This window comes from Plectropomus leopardus, chromosome 18 (assembly GCF_026936395.1).
Source record: "Plectropomus leopardus strain MGB_pleo_1.0 chromosome 18, ASM2693639v1, whole genome shotgun sequence".
Taxonomy (NCBI): domain Eukaryota; kingdom Metazoa; phylum Chordata; class Actinopteri; order Perciformes; family Serranidae; genus Plectropomus; species Plectropomus leopardus.
Window position 1 is genome coordinate 799007 of NC_142193.1, and position 20748 is coordinate 819754.

The 20748-nt window shown below is 41.6% G+C and overlaps 2 protein-coding genes and 1 pseudogene across 2 annotated transcripts; 1 reads left to right on the forward strand and 2 right to left on the reverse strand.

Annotated features, from left to right (window-relative positions):
• The first annotated feature begins 3378 nt into the window (after positions 1-3378).
• LOC121957204 (von Willebrand factor C domain-containing protein 2-like) lies at positions 3379-19551 on the forward strand. The gene is made up of 3 exons (XM_042505735.2): positions 3379-3868; positions 9111-9240; positions 17238-19551. Exons 1-3 carry the CDS (start codon positions 3449-3451, stop codon positions 17477-17479), a joined length of 792 nt encoding a protein of 263 aa, XP_042361669.2. The 5' UTR covers positions 3379-3448; the 3' UTR covers positions 17480-19551.
• LOC148186403 (uncharacterized) lies at positions 9247-10568 on the reverse strand (annotated as a pseudogene).
• LOC148186404 (uncharacterized) lies at positions 11377-12307 on the reverse strand. Its single transcript, XM_088069029.1, has 3 exons — positions 12262-12307; positions 11960-12143; positions 11377-11926 (listed from the first exon to the last, which is right to left on the reverse strand). Exons 1-3 carry the CDS (start codon positions 12305-12307, stop codon positions 11377-11379), a joined length of 780 nt encoding a protein of 259 aa, XP_087925155.1.
• Positions 19552-20748: the final 1197 nt, after the last annotated feature.

Sequence of the window (20748 nt, forward strand, 5' to 3'; positions counted from 1 at the left end):
AACAATTCCAGAATGAAAGAAGGATAATAAAAATTGAAAGTTTTAAACAGAGCTGGCATTAACACTCTATGCAGTTGTTTAGGACCACAGCTACTAGAGGGGGGCCAGGATCAGTGTGTGATTTGCTTTTTTTCTTCCTCTCTTTATTTCAACACATACAACCATGGTAACATATCAATGTTAAACAAATGTTAAAGTAAACATAAAAATAAAAGGGTGAATAATAAACCAGTAAAGTCATTATGTGACTTGCTGCTTGTTCTTTTGTGTGCCATGGTGACACAACAGGCAGCGACAGTAGTGACAGTGAGAAGATAAAAAAGAAAATTGGTAATGGAAAAAACAACACAAGATAAAGGAACGTTATAATGTGATTGTTTGTTGAACCCATGGCCTGTATCTAAAGATGGACGACTCCTCCCCTCTTACCCCTGCTGTGCTGAAGTGATGCTAAAATTCGGCCGCTGCCATCTTGCACTGGTGACATAATTTGGAGCCGGGGTCTGAGCAGCAGTGATCTCCACCAGTGAGTTCCCACCAAAACACCTGCATGCAAGCGCATGGATTGGCTGTAACAGCTGTCACTCATGGCGGAAAATCCCCTTTCTGTAGAATTAAATAACTCATGAAAACCAAAGTTATCAGGAAAACAATCACTTGAACAAATATCTGGGTGATTAGAACTTCTTTCATGACAGAAACCATCTTTAGGAAAAATGTATTTGGGTGCACTTTCAGTTTTTAGTTTTGCCTAGGTCCCTTTCGCTAACATGGAGGGGCGGGCTTTGTGACCTATACTGCAGTCAGACGCCAGGGGGCAATCCAGATTGAAAAGCTACACCCTGGGGGAGCTGTGGTTAAGGATGATTGAATGAATCAACCTGTAGTTGTTTTTCGTGCCTGCAAGCAGCATTGAAGAGTTATTCTAAAAATAGTAGAGCACTTTCATGTTGTATCAGATCAACATCATCAACAGTACTAAGAGGTTGTTAAACTCTGAATAAGCGATATGAGAGCTTTTCAGGCCCAGCTCTGCAGCTACAATCAGAGTTCTTTTGCAACTGCATGTCACAACATGTCAGAGAAATTGATAAAAGTAGACTGTGAAAACACAGCTTTTAATCAAGAATCGACTATAGGCAGACTCTTAGGCTACTTCCCATGGGCAGTTCAAAACCACTATGTCTGATATTAAACACAACTGTTTTTAGATATAGTATGGTCAGTACACTTTATCTAGGAAGTACTTCTTGTTCAAATGCCCCTATGTATTTTATTCAACCCTCACTATACTTAAAATGAGAAATGATTAAAGTATTTAACATCTGTCGATAATGAGAATGTTTTTGGTGTATATATTGTATATATTAGTGTATATACTCATTACAATTCCCATCAACAGTATTATTTTTTCAATTTTTCAATAAAATTGCATTTAATGAGTTGATGATACAAAGACCTGAAAGATACATAAAACATGCCTATGTAATGTCTTCCAGCCTATATTTAAAAATAATAATAATCTAAAGTATCATCTTTTCAGGGGTTATTGAAATATTTTGGACCGATCTTCGCTGTGCTGGGACCAGCTACCTGCTGAAGAAACATCGTCACAAACGTCAGGGCATCTACTCTTGTAATATATTTTTATATAAAGTAAGATATTTGCTGTTAATTCATGTGCATGTGCAAAATGCAAATTAAAGTGTGGCATAACACAAATCGGACATCACAAGTTGTTCAGGTAATACAAAACTCACAGGATATGTTTCATAACCATATGGAACCATGTGTGTAAAATGATGAATGAAATCACTAAATGAGGGTGCTTCCTGTTTGAGGTGTTCCAGGCATGTCCAACTGGTAGGAGGCCCCGGGGCAGACCCAGAACACGCTGGAGGGATTACATACCTTGTCTGGCCTGGGAACACCTTGGGGTCCCCCATGAGGAGCTGAAAACAGTTGCTGCGGAGAGGGACGTCTGGAATACTCTGCTCCACCCTTTGCCCCTGGAACTCGAACATGGATAAGCGGAAGAAAATGGATGGATGGATGGATGGATGGAATGAGGGGTGCAACCATTTCCAAACAAATGCACTAGGCTTGTGCAAGAATTGGTCATATATCAACAAGTTAGTCCAAACATCACTAAATTCAGTGGACATTTTTAATCAAGCTATTGAAGCATTTCCACAAAATGTGTTTACCAATACAGGACAACAGTGTTGCCAAAGAAGGGGGTGGCTGCAGAGATTTGTGCATGAATGAATGAGCGTCTGATCTTCCTAAAACCTGTTGGTTATTAATACAGGTGTCATCAGTTTTAAAAGGTCTTGAACCTTTACAGCTTTCAACTTCCAGGAGTCCATGCTGGCTTTAACTCCAGAATCACCAGCCTGTTCTTATTTTGAAGTTGTCAAATACTGCAGCTTTGACAGTGCTTTCAGCCACCTTTTACATCTGCATGATATGCCCCTAACACAGCATCAGGTGAGAATGTGGCTGGACAGAACTGGTCACAATGCTAATATACGCCGCTGGATTGATGGACAACACCTGCCATGACTGCATACTACATGGATGGTCGGCGTCACTTGAGAAACTGGCCGGACTGAACCTGTTGCGTCTGCATAGAATGCCACAGAACAGCATCAGGTTCAAAATTCTGTCGGTAACAAGCTAATAGATGAAGTTTGAGGATGCCAATGGGGTGGGCTGGAGAGGTGGTGGATGGATCCAACAAACCCCGGACTGTCATTCAGCTAGTGTTTTTTTCCACACCTTATCATGTGCCTCCATCCCCTCATCCTAACCATCCATGCCACAATGTGCGTTTGTTGCCATGTGCTTATGTGAGCACAGTAATCTCACCATGTGCTTGTGCTGATATCACGGTAATCCTAGAAAATAAATGGCAGATGCAGAAGGATACCTTAAATGTAATACGTGGACACCGAAATCCATTGCAAAGTGGCAACATGTGGCGACTTGGGATGACAACATGTTGGAGTCACTGCTTGCAGCCACAGTCTACTTAATGTTTTATGTCTGTCATGATTGATACAATTTAATTTTTCTGTTTAGGCCTTTTTAAGACCTTTTGAGATTATCCAGTCTCAGGCTGGTGTGAATCCCCTTCCTCTGACACATTATCTGATCCCTGTCTATTGACTTGTTACAGCTAAATTAAACTAAATTTACCCTTTTCTTTGACCGCATCTCGTCTCCTTGGACAGGATGAGGACCAAATTATCTTAAATTAAGCATTTTATTTTCTGCTTATTAAGTCACAGCTTTAGATTTGGTTCTGGGTGACCTGTCTTATGAATGCATTCCTGGGCTGCTTCTCAGTAACACTCCGGACCGACGCGCATGTATCGGCGTCACCGGCGCCCCTGACGGTGGGAGGAGAAGCTCACCGGAGCGCGGCAGCGCAGCACACACACACATGGTCAGTGTCGGTGAGGGTAACCTGTTCACCATGAACCACTGCGCGCGCTGCCTCTCCATCGCGGTCGCCCTGTTGATGCTGCCAGCGCACGGTCCGGGGCGCAGAGCGGAGCTCGCGGTGACGGCGGAGTACTCCTCTAAAACCGACTTGGACTATGAGTTTGGGGACTACCGGGGGAAGTGGTGCATCGACGACCACGGGTTCGTTTATGGGATCGGAGAGATTTACTACCCGAGCCCGACGGCGTGTCCGTGCACGTGCACCGTGGACGGTCCCGTGTGCGTCCGACCCAAGTGTCCACGCATCCATCCTCGGTGCACGCGGATCAGATACAGGGCATGCTGTCCGGTGTGCGAGGCTATGGCCAGGGTGTGTGTGTACGGGGGTAAGACGTACCGGCTCCTGGAGGAGTTCAGGGTAAGAAGCATCCAAATCAACCCCCCCTCCCCCCGCCCATCACAAGTTCACACAGCTGCACATGTGGCAGCTGCTCAACGAGCTATAAAAGATTTCTGCACATCACAGAGTAAATAAGTGCTTTGAGTTTTTGACTTGACATGTACACATATTCTTCCTTGTCTTTTTTTTTAGTTTGTTCACATTTTTTGTATGCCTGAGAAAATCACAGGTGGAGGAAGTAGCCTACTTTTATATGTCGTAAAAATAACAATATTACCACAATGAAAAAATATCGTTTACAAGTCCTCCATCCAAAATCTAAGCAGGAGTGAGTAGGCTTGCCTAAAATTCTAAGTATTAGCAGTCAATTGTCCTTCAGGTATCAAAGGTATAAGTAGAAATGGCTGCATTAAATGTGTCCTGTGTATCGGCCTAAGTATTAATTAATGGATTTTTTTAGTGATTCATGTCAGTAGTTCTATCTCTTTATATTTTATAAACTGATCAGATGTTACCTTATAGGCAGGCCTTATAAGTTACCATGTTCTAGTGCCTAGTCATTTTCATTGCCTGTAAGCAATAAAAAAACAAACTGCATGAGATAGTCAATATGTCCAGTAAGATTGCTGGACAGCAGAAAAACAGCATGATGGTGACCTGTTAGTGGACAGGTGAGTACTGGAGAGATTTTGCATCCCCTGTGTAGTGCACTAGCTTGCTTATAGCAGCTGTATCATCAGGCAGAAGGTTCAGGGTGCCAGTCCTGTAAACCAGTCAAGCTCATTTGTGCCTACCAGTATTGCTCTGGGAAACAAAATGTGAACAAACTGAAAAAATAATTGAACCTCTGTGTGTGAGGATGTAGAGCGCATTTATTTGTTGATGATTCGTCTTTTGGTGGTGTTGTTGTTGTTGGTATTGAAGCTGTCTGTTTATTTATCTGACAACTGCTGTATGGCACACAATGGATTTCAGAAAGAACAAAAAAAAACCCTATCCATGTTTGAGGTGCAAACAGCCGACCACACATGCAGCTTTATATTTTGCCGGTAAATCAGATATATTGGGCCCATATCCAGCCCTAAGTTTAGTGTGTTTATTCAGTTTGTGATATTGTTTTATTTTTTACAGTTTTATGATGAAATATGCATCATATATGCAAAATATCTAGGCCTACAATAATAAAGATCTTATAACTTGAAACAGGACCGCCCCATGAGACAGGGCCATGGGAGTAGCTTCAGCCAGAGTTTTACAGCCAGATTTTGGCATATGATCTTGATGCCAAAAGCCACCTTTTGTGGATGTATGATACGCCAGTGGGTGGCATCATCTGAGAACCTGGCCATTTGTGGTGTTATGATACGATGCCTGATCGGATGGAGCTGGCTCAGCAGTGGGACATGTGGATAGGTATTGTCAGTTTGATATTCAGCTGGTAACAACATAATAAAAGGAGCACAAAGGTCGTTACTGGATGGCTGAGAGGGGCAGTGGATGGGGGAGAGGTGGTGGATGGGTTCAACAAACCCTGCACTTTCATGCAGGAGCCCAGTGTTCTTCTTCCTGTGAGTGAGAGTGTGAGTTACGACTTCTATTATGTAATTTTTTTTCTACACCTTTACCATGTGCCCTTTTTGCCGAATCCTAACCATGTGATGTGTTGATTAACTGGTTTTGGTTACCAGGTGCCTGTGTTGCCTAAACATCACCATGTGCTTTGATAGACTAATCCCACCATGTGCTTTGTTGACATGTCGGCATCCCAGAATGTCAACAGCAGATGCAGAGGGACACAGAGAGCACAATATGTAGGCATGGAGGTCCATTTCATGTGATGACTTGGGATGAGAACGTGTTGGCAGATAATAATCCGTGACCTCATGTACCTTTATATGGTGAAATATATCACATGTGAAATAATAAATTGAAGATATATATCATGAAATGGTTTCACTAATAATACATTCACACGTGCCGTTTTTGTAAAGGTGGGTTCTGCAGGTAGTTGTCGTCTTGGTTGGATTATGTAACCTTGAGAAGACAACAGTCACAGAGTGAGTGACGGTGAGTGAGAATGTGTGTGAGTTACCAGCTCTATTGCTGCCTGACATTTCAGATGAAAGAGGGTTGTCTTTTGTATGCCACTGCATCATTACACCAACAAACAGTTTGCATGCAGCCATGTGCTCAGTGAGGATCCAGCAGTGTGTTTTATATAACTGATAGTGTTTAGACAAAGTGCATTCAACCTGTCCAATAACCTGAGAGGCAGATCAGCTGTCTTTGTGTGTTTATTGGACAATGGCCTTCGTCCAAGAAATGATATATGAACATTTTTTTTTCTTATTTTTGCTCTTATCCATAATTTGTTGTTATTTTGTTGTTTTTTAGGATTCACCAAAGTTTTCTTATATTTGTTCGTCTCTATGGTAAGTGAAAATTTTATGAGCAGTCATGAGCACTCTGACCAAGATAAGAAAAAAAAAATCTTGTTTTCACATACCACCAATTGTTGACCAGCGCAAGGAAAAATAAGTTTTATCTTTGAGGAACATTAAAAAATGCATAAATATTATTTAATCACATGTTCATGATGTTTTAGAGTAATTATAATGACTGGATTCCAGGGCTAAAGAAATAGACTATACTTGGTGCATTGTAATTTAAGTTACTGTAATTTCAGTTACTGTGCATCCCTCTGCTACAGAAGCCCTGAGGGGCAAGTGAGAATTTTTTTTCTGATGATCCATTTTCTAAAATGCGTGAAATAGTAAAAAAATATTTATTTTGTGACAATTTTTTCTTGCGAGAATTTTTAAAAAAATTTTTGAGAAAAAAAATTGCAAAATTTTCACAATAATTTTTTTTTCTGCATGTGTGGAAAATAAGGCTCATTTTTGGGTTTCTTTTTGTAATACTCATTTTGACCACAAGAGCCTGAATTGCACCACCACCGTAATTGGACCAAGCATCCATGCTCTTACAGGGGATTTTTCATTTCTCTCTGCATTCTAAACACAACATGCATCTCTTATGTGTAAGGAGATTATGTAACATGACTGTCACATCTTTCTTTTGGCCATGAATGTGTCATACTTGGTGCTAATCTGCCACAGATGGAATATATTGTAGAATATTGTTTACTGTCAGCAAGTCGGATCGAGGATTAACATTTTATGGCCTCATATGTAGAATTATTTAAATTCTGATATATGAGCATTTTCAGTCATTTAAATTGCCAAGATCAAAATTCATCAAAGTGCTTATTCTGTTTGTTATAGCTATCAATACATGTGGAAAATAATCCTATTCCCTGCAAGTGTCCAAATGTCCCACTGACAATACGCAAACACACTGTATGTAATACAGTGTGTTTGCAGTGGTAACTACTACTGCTGATGTTAGATTTTGAATTTTGAAGATAAAACATGACAAAACACAAGCGCAGTGTTCTGTAACTGCTGCAAGTGACAGTGACCACTATGACCATAACCTTTTATGTAACATGAAAGTGCTCATATATCGGAATTTGAATAGTTTTATGTATGAGGCCATAAAATGTTAATCCTCAATCTGACTTCCTGACAGTACACAATATTCCACTCGTGGCTCTAATGGCAGATTAGTGCCAAGTATGACAAATTCATGGCCAAAAGAAAGACATGACAGTCATGTTACATAACCTGCTAACACATAAGAGATGCATATTATGTTTAGAGTGCAGAGAGAAATGAAAATTCCCCTGAAAGAACATGGATGCTATTGGTCCAATTTAGGACATGGATGGTGGTGCGCTTCAGTCTCTTGAGGTCAAAATGAGTGAATTTTTTTTTTCTCGCAATTTTGTTTTTCACTCTATTTCACACATGAAAAAACATTTTTTTGAACTTAGAAACAGGATCACCAGAAAAAAAAAATTTCACTTGCCCCTCAGGGCTTCCGCATCTCTGCTGACCAGTGCTGGAATATAACTAAGTGCATTTATGATATATTTTTATAATAGTATTTCATTTCTCATGCAAAAAACATTTTATAATTCCAGCTTCTCATATGCACTCAATGTATGATGACTTGCTTGCCTTTCCTTTAAATTATTTTGATTTATTACATTTATTTGAAACTATTTGCATGTGTACTTTTACTTTTATTACATTTCTCTGATATCTTTTACCATCTTTTCATTTGGTTTCATGTTTCTAATCTTGGCCATGTGCCAGAGTCTTTGCTCACAGCACCACACCTGTCCTAATATAGTGTTTAGGGGGTGTTACCTGTGCTAACAGGTGACTTATGATCAGTGGGATTCATCATTGAGCACACCTGGTCAGAGCAGATTTTGGTGGTTTAGAATGTGTGGTGTCAAGTCAAGTCAAGTCAGTTTTATTTATATAGCCCATTATCACAAAACATGGTTTGCCTCAGAGGGCTTTACAGTGTACGACATCCCTCTGCCTTTAGACCCTCACATCACCCAAGGAAAAACTCCCCAAAAAGAACCTCTGTAACGGGGAAAAAAAAAAGAGGAAGAAACCTCAGGAAGAGCGGTAGAGGATAGTGAGGGATCCCTCTTCCAGGACGGACAGGTAGGTGTGAAATTAGTAATTGCTCTCTATGATGATGTTGAGAGAGATGATAACAGTCTCATGCATATGTTGAAAGGGAGTTGTCCAAAGGCAAGATCACAGCATCGGCGCAACCAGGAGCAGACCACGATCAGGGCGAGCGGGGGGCACAGAATCAGTACAGCCACAGCACGAGCACAACCAAAGGCAGGGTCGCGGCATCAGCACAGCTATCACCACGGTCAGGCACAGTCAAGGTTACGGCCAGGATCCAGGGAAACTAGGAAACAAGGGAGCAGGAACGCCCCCAAGACGCAACAGGATTAGCGTAGTGCAGTTCAACAGACCCAGGCTCTGTAATCGCGAGCCCCAGGTAGTGAGAGTACCACATGGCTATCACAGAGCTAAGCTAAGCTTGCACATGGCAATGCAGTTAACAGACATGCATGAATCGTGTATCTGAAGTTAACTGCTCTTAAATTTTCGCTTACCAGAAAATTAAGAGAAAATATTGGAGAAATTTAATGTTAATTTTGTAATGAGAATGGTGCTGCATGAGGCCCACTGACTACATAACTGAGCCCACCAGTCACCTCTGGCATGGTCCTAGTCAATTACTAAAATGGTCAGAATGAATGAGACTGCTGATTGTTCCAATGGCCTCATGTGACATTCAAATTGTTTGTGTGTTCCAGTTGTCGAGGTGTGAGCGATGTCGCTGCGAGGCCAACAGAGAGGTGTACTGCAGCATTTCGGACTGCCCTGCCCCTCACTGCGTTAACCCTACCTATGAACCCAACCACTGCTGCCCCATCTGTAAGACTGGTAAGACTCAGTCAGAGCTGGGTGCTTCCTCTTCATCAGTTCAATACTTTGGTCCGTGAGTATCTCTAAAACTAATGTCAGGATGTCCCTTCAATTTGCTTTGGACATTCATGGTCCACAGAGGACAACTAATTTGTTGGTCATCCTGCGATCTGTCCTTTTGCACCACTCTCAAGCCATGGGATCCACCAACACACAAAGCAAATTTTCACTACATTTCTACAACACTGTGAGTGTATAGCTGATAATGAAATAACCAGGATCTACAAGCTTCAGTACATGTTTTCTGGTTTGCTGTCATCTGTGGACTAAAGAAGCTGTAGGACACTGTGTCTGTCTCAACGAGTCCACTAACTACACATATAATGCAAGAGAGTAAATGCTAGCTGGTATGTTCAGAATCAGTAACAGAAACATAATCAGAAACACACACACACACACACGCACACACACACACATAAATTTCTCTTCTCGCCTTTGGGCAGTTTTCTTCCCTCAAGCTTGGGTCCTCTATCAGAGGCCTGGGAGGTTGCGGGTTCTGCACAGTATCTTAGCTGCTCCTAGGACTGCACACTTCTGGACTAAGATCTCAGATATTGTTCCTGGTATCTGCAGGATCCACTGTCCCAGTTGCAGGGTTACTGCCCCGAGTGATCCGACAACCACTGGTACCACCGCTGCCTTCAACTTCCACACCTTCTCTAGTTCCTCTTTGAGCCCTTGGTATTTCTCGAGCTTCTCGTTTTCCTGAAAAATCCTGAAGTGGCTATTGCTCAGGATTGCTACATTTATCACTACTGCCTTCTTCTGCTGTTTATCGACCACTACGATGTCTGGTTGGTTAGCCATCACCAGTTTGTCAGTCTGGATCTGGAAGTCCCGCAGGATCTTGGCCCTGTCATTCTTCACCACCTTTGGAGGAGTATTCCATTTGGATCTTGGGACTTCCAGCCCAAGCTCAGCACAGATTTTCCTGTACATGATGATGGTGCCAGCCTCTTGGTTATGGCGCTCTGTGTACGCTGTGCCTGCCTGCATTTTTCACCCTGCTGTTATGTGCTGAACTGTCTCAGGGGCCTCTTTGCACAGCCTGCATCTGGGGTCCTGCCTGGTGTGGTAGACCCCAGCCTCTATTGCTCTTGTGCTGAATGCCTGTTCTTGTGAAGCCATGATCAGAGCTTCCATGCTGTCCTTCAGACCAGCCTTTTCCAGCCCTTGGTAAGATTTTTCGATATCAGCCGCTTCTGCTATCTTTCAGTGGTACAAGCCGTGCAGGGTCTTGTCCTTCCATGACAGCTCCTCCTCCTTCTCCTCCTCCTCATCATCATCATGCATCTGCTGCCTGAGACATTTACTCAGCAAGTCATCACTTGGGGCCATCTTCCTGATGTACCCCTGGATTTTAGCTGTTTCATCTTGGAGAGTGGCTCAGATGCTCACTAGTCCTCGGCTCCCCCTCCTTCCACTTAGTGTACAGTCTCAGGGTGCTGGACCTGGTGTGAAACCCACCACGCATTGTGAGGCATTTTCTTGTCTTGACATCAGTGGCCTCTATCTTGTCTTTTGGCATGTTATTATACCAGCGGGGTATCTAATGACTGGCAGTGCATTTGTGTTGATGGCTTTGACCTCGTTCTTTCCATCCTGCTGACTTTTCAGGACTTGCCTTACTCTGTGCAGGTATTTGGTTTTGGCTTTCCTTGAGGCTTCATTATGGTTCCCATTTGCCTGTCCTGTACATCCGCTATGTTGCCCTCTGGCAGGTCAACCCCTTCAGTTGTGACCATCTTGACTCTCTTAGATACATCCTGACATCCTGTCGCCTGATCGTTGCTGTTCTGGTGATGTGGATCAGTGAGTCAATGTCACACTCACTCTTAGCGTACAGCTTGATATCATCCATGTAGGATGGTATATGCCGCACTTGATGGTCACTTGGGCAACTGGCAAGTTGAAATCTTGATGAAGGCTCTCTACTCTCGGGTAGTTTGACACAATGACAAACTGGTGATGGCTAACCAACCAGACATCGTAGTGGTCGATAAGCAACAGAAGAAGGCAGTGGTGATAGATGTAGCAATCCTGAGCAATTGCAACATCAGGGAAAAGGAAAGCGAGAAGCTCAAGAAAGAGGAGCTAGAGAAGGTGTGGAAGGTGAAGGCAGTGGTGGTACCAGTGGTTGTTGGAGCATTTGGAGCAGCAACCCCCAAACTGGGACAGTGACTTCAGCAGATACCAGGAGCAAACTACTGCTACCTTCTGGGGGTCCTTCATGATCAGGACTATCTGGCCTTGTGCCATCCACTCTGGGTGGGTCCCATCTTGCAGCAGTTGGTTCATTTGTGCTGCTAGGCATTCATGGAGTGCAGTCAGCTTCTTTAGCCAGTAGGTATGAACCATGTCAGGGCCAGGTGCTGTCCAGCTCTTCATATGTGACACACTTTCTTGGATATCTGCCAGTGTGATATGTACTGGGTCTTGCTCTGGGAGGTTGCTGTGGTCTGCTCTTAGATCCCCTAGCCACTGAGCATTGGTGTAATATGTGTCTTCCTTCTCCCATATGGTTTTCCAGGGCTGTTCGGTCTCAGCTCTGTTTGGATTCTGCTGCATTACCATTACCCTGCCATTACACGAACACTTTGGATGGTTTGTTGGTGAACATCCTGTTAATTCTCCTTCCGTGTACCTGGGCAGCCAGTGCTGTTAGTCTCTGTCAGTCTGACTTTCCTTGGTGTTGGCTTGATTTTGGCCTCCAGCCAGGCTCATACTGTTCATCTTATAGCCAAGCATCTCTAGGATCACTGCTGCTGTACTGTGTATCAGCTTATTGGTCTCTGTAATGGTCTCAGTTAGGAGAGTTTCTAGCACTGCATACATGTCAGCTAGCAGACATTCAGACGGTACTTCTCAGCTTCTTCAGCCATGGGAATTGACCATAGGGGTACCAGGTGTCTAGCTTGTTTATGATCAATGTTCTCAGATCACGTTTGTCTTCAGTGTTTCTGAGGCTTGGAATCCAACCTCTGGGTTGTGGAGGTAGTGTATTACCCCCACTCCAACCTGTCATTCTGGTTCCCCCTTGCTGTAGCATTGTTGTTGTAGCAACTCAATCTCTAGTTGTGATAGTAGTTTGTGATTGCTAGCTCAGATTTTGGAACATCTGAGCTAGTTTCTTAGTTAGTGTGGATGATGGCTTTCAAAGTAACCATTGGTCCAACATCCTCTGCTTATATCTGGGATTGTTCTTATAGTAGCATTCCAACAGAGCCACATTATCGTCTGTGTTCCAGCTCTGTCTTGTTGCACTAACCCATTTGCCATCAAGTTGTTCTGCTTCTCCAACACCTGACGCCAGTATGGGTTTTGTATTCTTGTTATCGTTCATGTCTGACACACACACACACACACACACACACACACACACACACACAGACATACATACATATATATATCATAGCTGATATTGTTTTGGAACAAATACAATAACTTACTAGGATAATTTGATGTTTTTTTGACACAGATTGCTACTTAAGCAATAGCATATGATGGAGTGGTGTTGGAGGGAGTGATGTTGTACTGTATATCATCACAGCTGTGATTTGGTCGCACAAAATGACCAAAATGACTTTGGTAGAAGTTTAATTCACCTGTTAGAGTATTACTTGAGTAAAAGACTTGAAGTATCTGACTATTATTGCACTTGAGTATCAACATATTGATAATAATTGTACTTAAATAGAGAAAGTAAAAGTACAAATAAATGCTGGTAAGAAATGTGGTCAGAATTTTGAAAATTATGATGCTTTTTCCTTCGTAACATGCAGGAACTTTAAAAATTGCAGTGCACATTATGCTTGAAGAAAAACAAGGTCTTTTTCACAACTGAAAGGATTTAAAGAGCGCAGATCCAGTTTTTCCTTCCCTCCCATTCCTTCAGTCATTGAGCCATTTTCTGTTCTGTTTGCCTAGTGGGGCGAATCCAGGTGATTGTTCTGCTTTCTGCTAGGTATTTTTTCCCCATCATTCTAAAAGGCATCTTGCATTTTTTGATTTATTTCGAGAGCAAAATAAGGTGGTAAACTAATAGGAGATAAAAACTTTGAAGGGCCATAAGTTTGATCCATGTGCACCATCCACTTCCCTCTGTGCTACAGGCAGCTCACAGCAGGAGCAAAAACACATGTGCTGTCAGACCTCATCCCACTGCATGTTATCCATCATTAGAGGGCTGTTATTGTTCACCCAGCAGCTCTGAGAAGCAGCACCAGTTATGTCACCTCACACACCCTGAAGCTTACAGAGCCAACGCTGTTATGTCATATGTGCTTTCACTGCCACTGGCATTAAAGTCCCTCTCCACTAGTGGATTTTGTGTGTGTCAGACAGGAAGAACAGTTAGGGTGGGGGTAATCATAACTATTGTATTATATAAAATAGCTAAACAATCAAAGGCATTAGATTAATTGACTCTTTATGAGCAGGTAAAAGAGAAGCATATAAACATGCTGTCTATTTCCCAGGTACCTTGCTGCTTTATGGCAGGCGTAGCTAAGTTGTAGTGTCTATTTTTACTGCTCCCCTGCTGGACAGGCAGTGGGACAGATGGTTTGGTTTGTTGCGTCATTGTTTTGTTTTTGTTTTTTTTTTCCCCTGCTGTTAAATTCCCTTCTGTCAGCGGTGCTTTATCAGACGTGGTTGGATCTGGCATCAGTTGAACTGTATGTCCTGTCCTCCTGCTGACTGGCGTTGGTAATTGTTTCACAGGTAGCTGCCAAATAAAGGAACCCCCATCTGTGACTGAGGAATGCAAATCTTATCAAAGGCAGGCTGTATATAATTTTGCTTGCATGGTGTGCCCAGTCCAAACAACATTTTATTTACTTTTTTATCTACATTATATCATATACACACAGAGGAAAAGACAGAGCTTCTGTGGGAAGGAGTTTTTCTGGGACAGTTTAACCTTTGAGACCTGGATCAGTGTTCCTGTGCTGCATCCAGACACCTTTCACAATCTATTTGACCCTTTGAACCTGAGCAAATTGGTTTGATTCCTTTAATAAAAAATGGGGAAAAGGCAGTTACAAAATTGGTAAGAAATGTCCTACAAATTGCAAGAAATGAGTAAAAGATGACAAGAAAATAACCAAAAAAATTTTTTTTAGAAGAGAGGATTATTGGAAAATTACCCAAAAGGGAAAGACTTCAAGAAAACTATATTTATAAATAAATTATAATTTTATATTAAAAAAATATGTTACAGAAAATAATGATGAAACATATCAAATAAATACATGTATTATTATTATTTTCAGCATTTGTAGGTCATTTTGGTGTTTTTTTTTATTTTGTTTGTTATGTTACTTTTTTGGTTTTTTGGGACTTTTTTGAGTATTTTTTCTTTTAATTTTTGGGCCATGTCTTGTTAAGTTGCTCATTGCCTTCTCGCCATGTTTTTGAAAAAAATCAAGCCACTTTGCTCAGGTTTCGAAGAGTTAACCATACCTTTCATAAAAGTCAGCATCTGTAGCATATCCTCAGTTGCTTATATCATATTGCCCATTTCTATTAATATCACAGTGATGAGGCTGTTTAATAATGAACTTGAGCTAGAATTAAATTAAAGACTTTGTCTTGCATCAGACCAGCAGCTGTGAACTTGTGGTCTGCAGAAAAAGCAGTATACACAACACTAAACTAGCATCACCTAATAATTTAAAACAAAACAAGAAAATGTATTTGTCAAACCTATTGGAGAATAATTCACGTGTCTGTAATGTACCATCTCACTGGAATTGCAAACAACAAAATAAATAAAAATAAAAGCTTCTGGTCGGAACACTGCCGAGATGGTTGCATAGTGGGAGAGCTCCCGGGTCGAACCGGAGTAATTACAGAACTACCTCCATTCAGGCTGAGAAAAAAAGAATAAAAAGGGGGTAAGACTTTTACCACAGTAACGAAAAGTAAGCGCCAGTAGAAAAGAAGAAGAGGGTGGGAATGACGAGGCACTGCAACACAATTAGCGAGATAAGCTAAGTAGCAAGCAACAGGTGCAAACATGGCAGATATGGAGCTGATTTTGCACGAACTAAGAGTGTTTCGCCAAGAAAACAAAGAAAAATTAGAGAAAATTAAAGAAGAAATTCTAAAGATGAACACCAGGTTGGATGAAGCGGAGGGGCGAATCGAGAACGCGCGGGAGAGGATTCAAAACAATGAAGACATTATGACGAAGATGCTAAAGCTACATGCTAAGCTAGAGGACAAGGTAGTGGACTTGGAAAGTGGCTTCAGACATGAAAGTATAAGAATCTATAGGGTGCTGGAGGGGTCTGAGAAGGATTCACCAGCAATGGTTACATTTGTGGAAAAGCTGCTCTGTGAGGGTCTCGGTCTGACCGAAGACATGCCCGATTTGAACAAAGAATGAGCACACGGCTGGACCTCAGCTGCCAGGAAACGCACCACCACGCTCCATCATAGCAAAGTTTTTAAGCTTCAGAACAAAAGAGACAATACTCTGCAAGGCTTGGCAGGGGAGGGGGTTTACTTGAAGTGAAAACCAAATTAATGGAACACTGGAGCACGTCTATCCACTTCTCATTCTTAAAAAACACAGAGAATACGCGGAGGTCTGCAAGATATTGAAAGACAATCAAATCTAATTCCAGACCCTCTTCCTGACCAGGCTGTGGGTGAGGTATAAGGGTGGAACTAAAATCTATGACACTATAGAAGAGGCAACTGAGGATTTATCCAGCAGAGGCTACACTGTGTAGATCATCAGACCTTCAGCCACACTGATGGAGCAGATACAGCTGCTTTCCTGGAGGAGAATGGAAAGGGGAGTGAGGAAGGGTGCACTCGACTCTGGACGTGAACCAAACTACTAGACTTCGAGCCTTCAGGAGGTCTTCCCCGGCTCCTTCTACGACCTGATGGATCAAATACACCAGGATTTGCTCCTGTTTCTTCTTTTTTTTCTTCTCACCCATCTTTGAGTTAAGACAGGCCCAGTCTGAGGATTGGCGAGTTAAAACTCCTGAGAGTAATAACATTATACCTTTGGTAGAGACTAAATAGACAATATAGAGGTTCTTTAGGGGTCACTTTCTCATTGTGCTGCCGTCGCAGATAAGGGCCCCTTTCTCTGGGCACAGGAGGAGGGATTTCCCCTTAGAGCCATTTTTTATTCTTTTTTGCTCAGTAGGACCTCTACATAGGGAGTCACACTGACTATTTATTTTAAGTCTTGTGTTTACTAGTGTGAGGTTTGAAAATTTTTCTTTCGTTCACTCTGTTTGTTCTCGCAGGGAGGGGGAAACTTACCAGGTTCATGAGTTTAGCTGAGGGTTTAATTATTAATGACAGAAAATTACTTAGTACTTACTGCTGGCAGCGAGTAAAAAGACCATCACAAGAAAATGGTTAAAGATAGAACCACCCACCAATGAGAAATTGATGGATATCGTATACAATTGTTTGTATACGATATCCATCCATCCAATTGTCATTTTCCATCAGAGTGCAAAAAGAAGTTTTATCAGATTTGATCTAAATGGACAGAGTATGTAAAACCTGTAAGATCTGATTTTACCTTAATGTGTCTGTAACTTGTGACTTGCTTCACCTCTCTCTTTTTTCCTTTTTTCTTTGTGTGACATCTGGAAGATCTTAATGTAGGCTCCCCTGGTTCTGTTGTTCACCAGTTATGATAACTTAAAAATGACTTTTTGCAACACCTTTCCTTATTCCCTGCAGGATAAGGTGATCAACAAATTTAAGATTGTCCATAATGTTGTGTAAATATATATAATGGAAATGGGAATATTATTTTGGTCTTTCTGAATAAAAATAAAATAAAAAAAGAGATCTGTAGAAAAATAGTAATAAATCAGCACAAAAACAATAGGGTTTAATCCCTTTTGGGGCTGGAGCTACTTAAAGTGTTGTGAGCGTAACTTGCCCCTGTGCTGCCTTTCCTGTTACTCTAGGTCCCAACTGCTTTGCTGGGAACAGGGTGATTCCAGCAGGGGAGCGTGTCAACATTGATGAGCAGACGGTATGCTACTGCACCTACCGGGATGGAACGTGGCACACTCATCCCCAGGCCACCTGTGAACAGCGCCCCCAGCCCAGCCCGACACCAAGCACTCGCATCAAGACCCCTGGGGACGAGGAGTCCAGTGGGAGACATGGGAGGCCGTATATTCCCAGACTAGATGTGATACCATGAAGTGTAAAATAAATGAGTCATTGAGAGAAAGCCACTTAGCAGGTGCAAATAAAGGCTAGTTCTATTGAGCAGTATCAGAACGGCCAACTTTGGTTCCAATATATCATAACTCAGCCTGCCAGATCACGTTATCACAACCAATGCGATTATTTTAGAACAACTTGGTGTGGAAGAAGTGTGGGATAATTTGCAGGGTGGTTCATGTTGGGGTAATATTTGCAACATCCTTAGAAAAAAAACACAGAAATGATTTGCAGACATGAAATTTGGACAGCTGGTAGTTTTTATTTGATTTCCATTTTTCACATTTTTATATTTCTAAAATTTTCATGAAAATGTAATTTTCCCTTAGAGAATTGAAATGTCACATTTTCATAAATTAATGAAATAATTAGTCAATAAGTAGTGTTGAAATAATTGGTCAGTTCATTAAACTCCATCTCCTCGTTTACTGTTGCTACATAACTTCCTATTCTCTAGTTGCTGCTCTATTTTACTACAAAGACACCCAGCAACACATGCAGAATGCGTCTCATTGTCTTGCTGGAATAAGCAAGTATGTCCCTGAAAAAGACATTGTCTGGATGGCAGCTTGTGTTGCTCCAAAACCTGTATGTTCCTTTTCAGAATCCATGGTGCCTTCACAGATGTGAAGTTACCCATGATGCCATGGGCACTATCACCTCCCCATATCATCACATATGCTGGCTTTGAATTTTGAGCTGGAAACAATCTGGATGGTCCTTTTCCTCTTTAGCCTGGTGAAAATGTGTTTGTTTTATCCCTTGCTGCAGAGGCCCAGTGTGAGGAAGTCACCCTAGGCTCTGAGAAGGAAGTCATTATAGGGTTCATACACATTTTTACAAATGCATTTCCTTAAATTAATACATTCTCAGAAACTGTAAAAACAGACATTATCAGAGGGTTTGTAAGTTTCCAATGGTCCTTGAACACATTATGTGACATTATATGGCTTTCTGAAACAAAATTCCATGACTTTTCCCAAACTTTCAAAGTATATTTAGTTTTCCAAAACTTTTCCAGGCCTGGAAAATGCTATTTACAAATTCCATCACTTTTCCAGGTTTTTTGTAACTGTATGTGCTCTGTTGTTAGTTCCATGTGAAACATAAAGGGTGATGAATTTTGAAGATGACTTGCTCACGTACTGCTGAAACTATTGCTCAGTTTATCCCTTCCTGCACATGGATCAATCTACAATCTATCTACATGACACTCTGACACCCCCCCCCCCCACCACCACCACTGGAGTCATGGAGTGAGATGACTGTAGTGGTAACATACAGTAGGCGACAAAGGGGAAACAAGTGTCGGGTACAGGTGGTAGCCTGCATTCTCTCCACAGGCCTGCTGCTCTCCGTCTGTATGCAGAGAGATGTCCAAGTAGACCAACACTTAACAAACACACACACACACACACACACACACACACACACACACACACACACACACACACACACACCACAGAGTGCTGAAAATGACTGTGTAAGCAGAAAAACAGATGATTCACACAGTAAAAGATGACTATTATATCTATCTTTATATATACTGTATCTATCAATACATCTTTATCTCTCTCTCTCTCTACATATAGAGAGATAAAGATGTATTGTTGAGAGTACATGCCGCTAAGTATTTATGTCACTCATGTTCCTGTTAGTTGATTTGGACTGACATGTCAAAGGTGCTGATTGACAGAGCTGGTACAGCTGTAAATCCGTCTGTTCAAACTTCTCTGAGCATTTATTGTCTTGTACCTGTGCTCAACAGTTCCTGTCATCATCTTCATGGGAGAGACGTGGCCTGAGTACTGCTTGTTAGAGAGGAGTGCCAGTCTGCTGAAATCAGGTTCAAATTTTCTACAGGAGAGGATTTTATGGCTATTTCCACAGCGGGTTGTCTGACTGTAGTCACTGCTCTCCTTTACAGCCTCCCTCATAAATGTGTGCTGTTGTTATGTATATCATCTTTAAGAAGCCCAGGTTACCGTGTAAAACCTGTAAGTATCTGTAAAGTGAAAGCTGTAAATAAAACTTGATTATCATATCACTCCTCGTGTCATGTTAGGTTTCAATACATCCTTTAATGGTAGGTCTAAGGCTATGCTGTTTTTGAGTTTAAGAGCAACATTTATTTCAGATTTTGTCTTTTCCCCAGACTGCTGCTACATTTGTGTTGCCTCTGCTCAAACTGTATGCTTGCTCTCACATGTAGGCTGCTATTGCTTTCAGATTTCCTGCACTGCAGTTTGAGCTCTACTCTACGCGCTCAGGCTCCCTCTGTGTGCTCCTGAATCATCTTCTCCCTCAGATCTCTGCTCTGTTCTCTGTTCTTGACATTTTGTTAAATGTCCTCCTTTTACTTTCTTAAAAGTACAGGTAATGAACATGCCAGAAGCCGTACTTTGTTTGCAGTACAATAAGAGCCTGCTGTCTGCAGCTCTTCGTCTAACATCTCACCGTAGATGTTTCTGTTTTTACTTTCCTCCCTGCCAGATCAGCCATACTACAACGTTTGGCAAACAGAGATTAACGATGTTCCAATACATACTCTGTTAAATGCAATATGCCAAAAATACCAGGATGTCTCACTACATCCGGTCAGATTTTGCAGGATGAAAGCCAGCATGCTTTTCTGGCTTTTCAGACCCACAATACTCTGCACAGATGTGTCACATTGACTGAGCTGCAGACAGATGACCGCTCTGACAGCTCGTTGCTGCAGTGACAAGCAACAGCACATTATAGGACTGATGGCCAGTTGAATAGTAGTCTAGTAACAGGAATACAAGTTGTTTAACCGTTACTGTCCCTTTTAATATTACACACACCATGTTGATCTGTGCACAAAATGTGCTTTTCAGAATCAAGCTTTAAAAAGTAACATTCACATTTTCTATCATTTAAATATTCTATATCCTTTAAATGTCCGGTTTTTTTTTTTACATTATGCCACTATTTAATATGAAACCAAATAAAAATTATTTTCAATATACTACATGCAAGTAGATTTTTTTAATGATCACAGCCTGTTATTTCAGTGATTAGCTGGAACATTGACTGTGACAGTGCACCTAGTGGAAATAGCATGTATTTTCTCCGTATGCCAAATATTACATCAGGTCGAGGAACCTGATTGCAAAATTTTCACCATAATCTCAAAACACATCTCCATAACTGTGAAACTGAGGCACATGTAAATCAACCTTCAAGAATGTCAGCATCCATTTAGAACATTAGCTCATATTT

Excerpts from the sequence above, each read along its gene's own strand:
- LOC148186404 (XM_088069029.1), bottom strand. The coding sequence starts at position 12,307 with ATGACAGGTTGGAGTGGGGGTAATACACTACCTCCACAACCCAGAG. Across the intron at positions 12,144-12,261 it reads ACTACCTCCACAACCCAGAG|TACCGTCTGAATGTCTGCTA; the intron begins GTTGGATTCCAA and ends GAAGCTGAGAAG. Across the intron at positions 11,927-11,959 it reads GCCAACACCAAGGAAAGTCA|GTACACGGAAGGAGAATTAA; the intron begins GACTGACAGAGA and ends CTGGCTGCCCAG.
- LOC121957204 (XM_042505735.2), top strand. The coding sequence starts at position 3,449 with ATGGTCAGTGTCGGTGAGGGTAACCTGTTCACCATGAACCACTGCGCG. Across the intron at positions 3,869-9,110 it reads GGCTCCTGGAGGAGTTCAGG|TTGTCGAGGTGTGAGCGATG; the intron begins GTAAGAAGCATC and ends TGTGTGTTCCAG. Across the intron at positions 9,241-17,237 it reads CTGCCCCATCTGTAAGACTG|GTCCCAACTGCTTTGCTGGG; the intron begins GTAAGACTCAGT and ends CTGTTACTCTAG.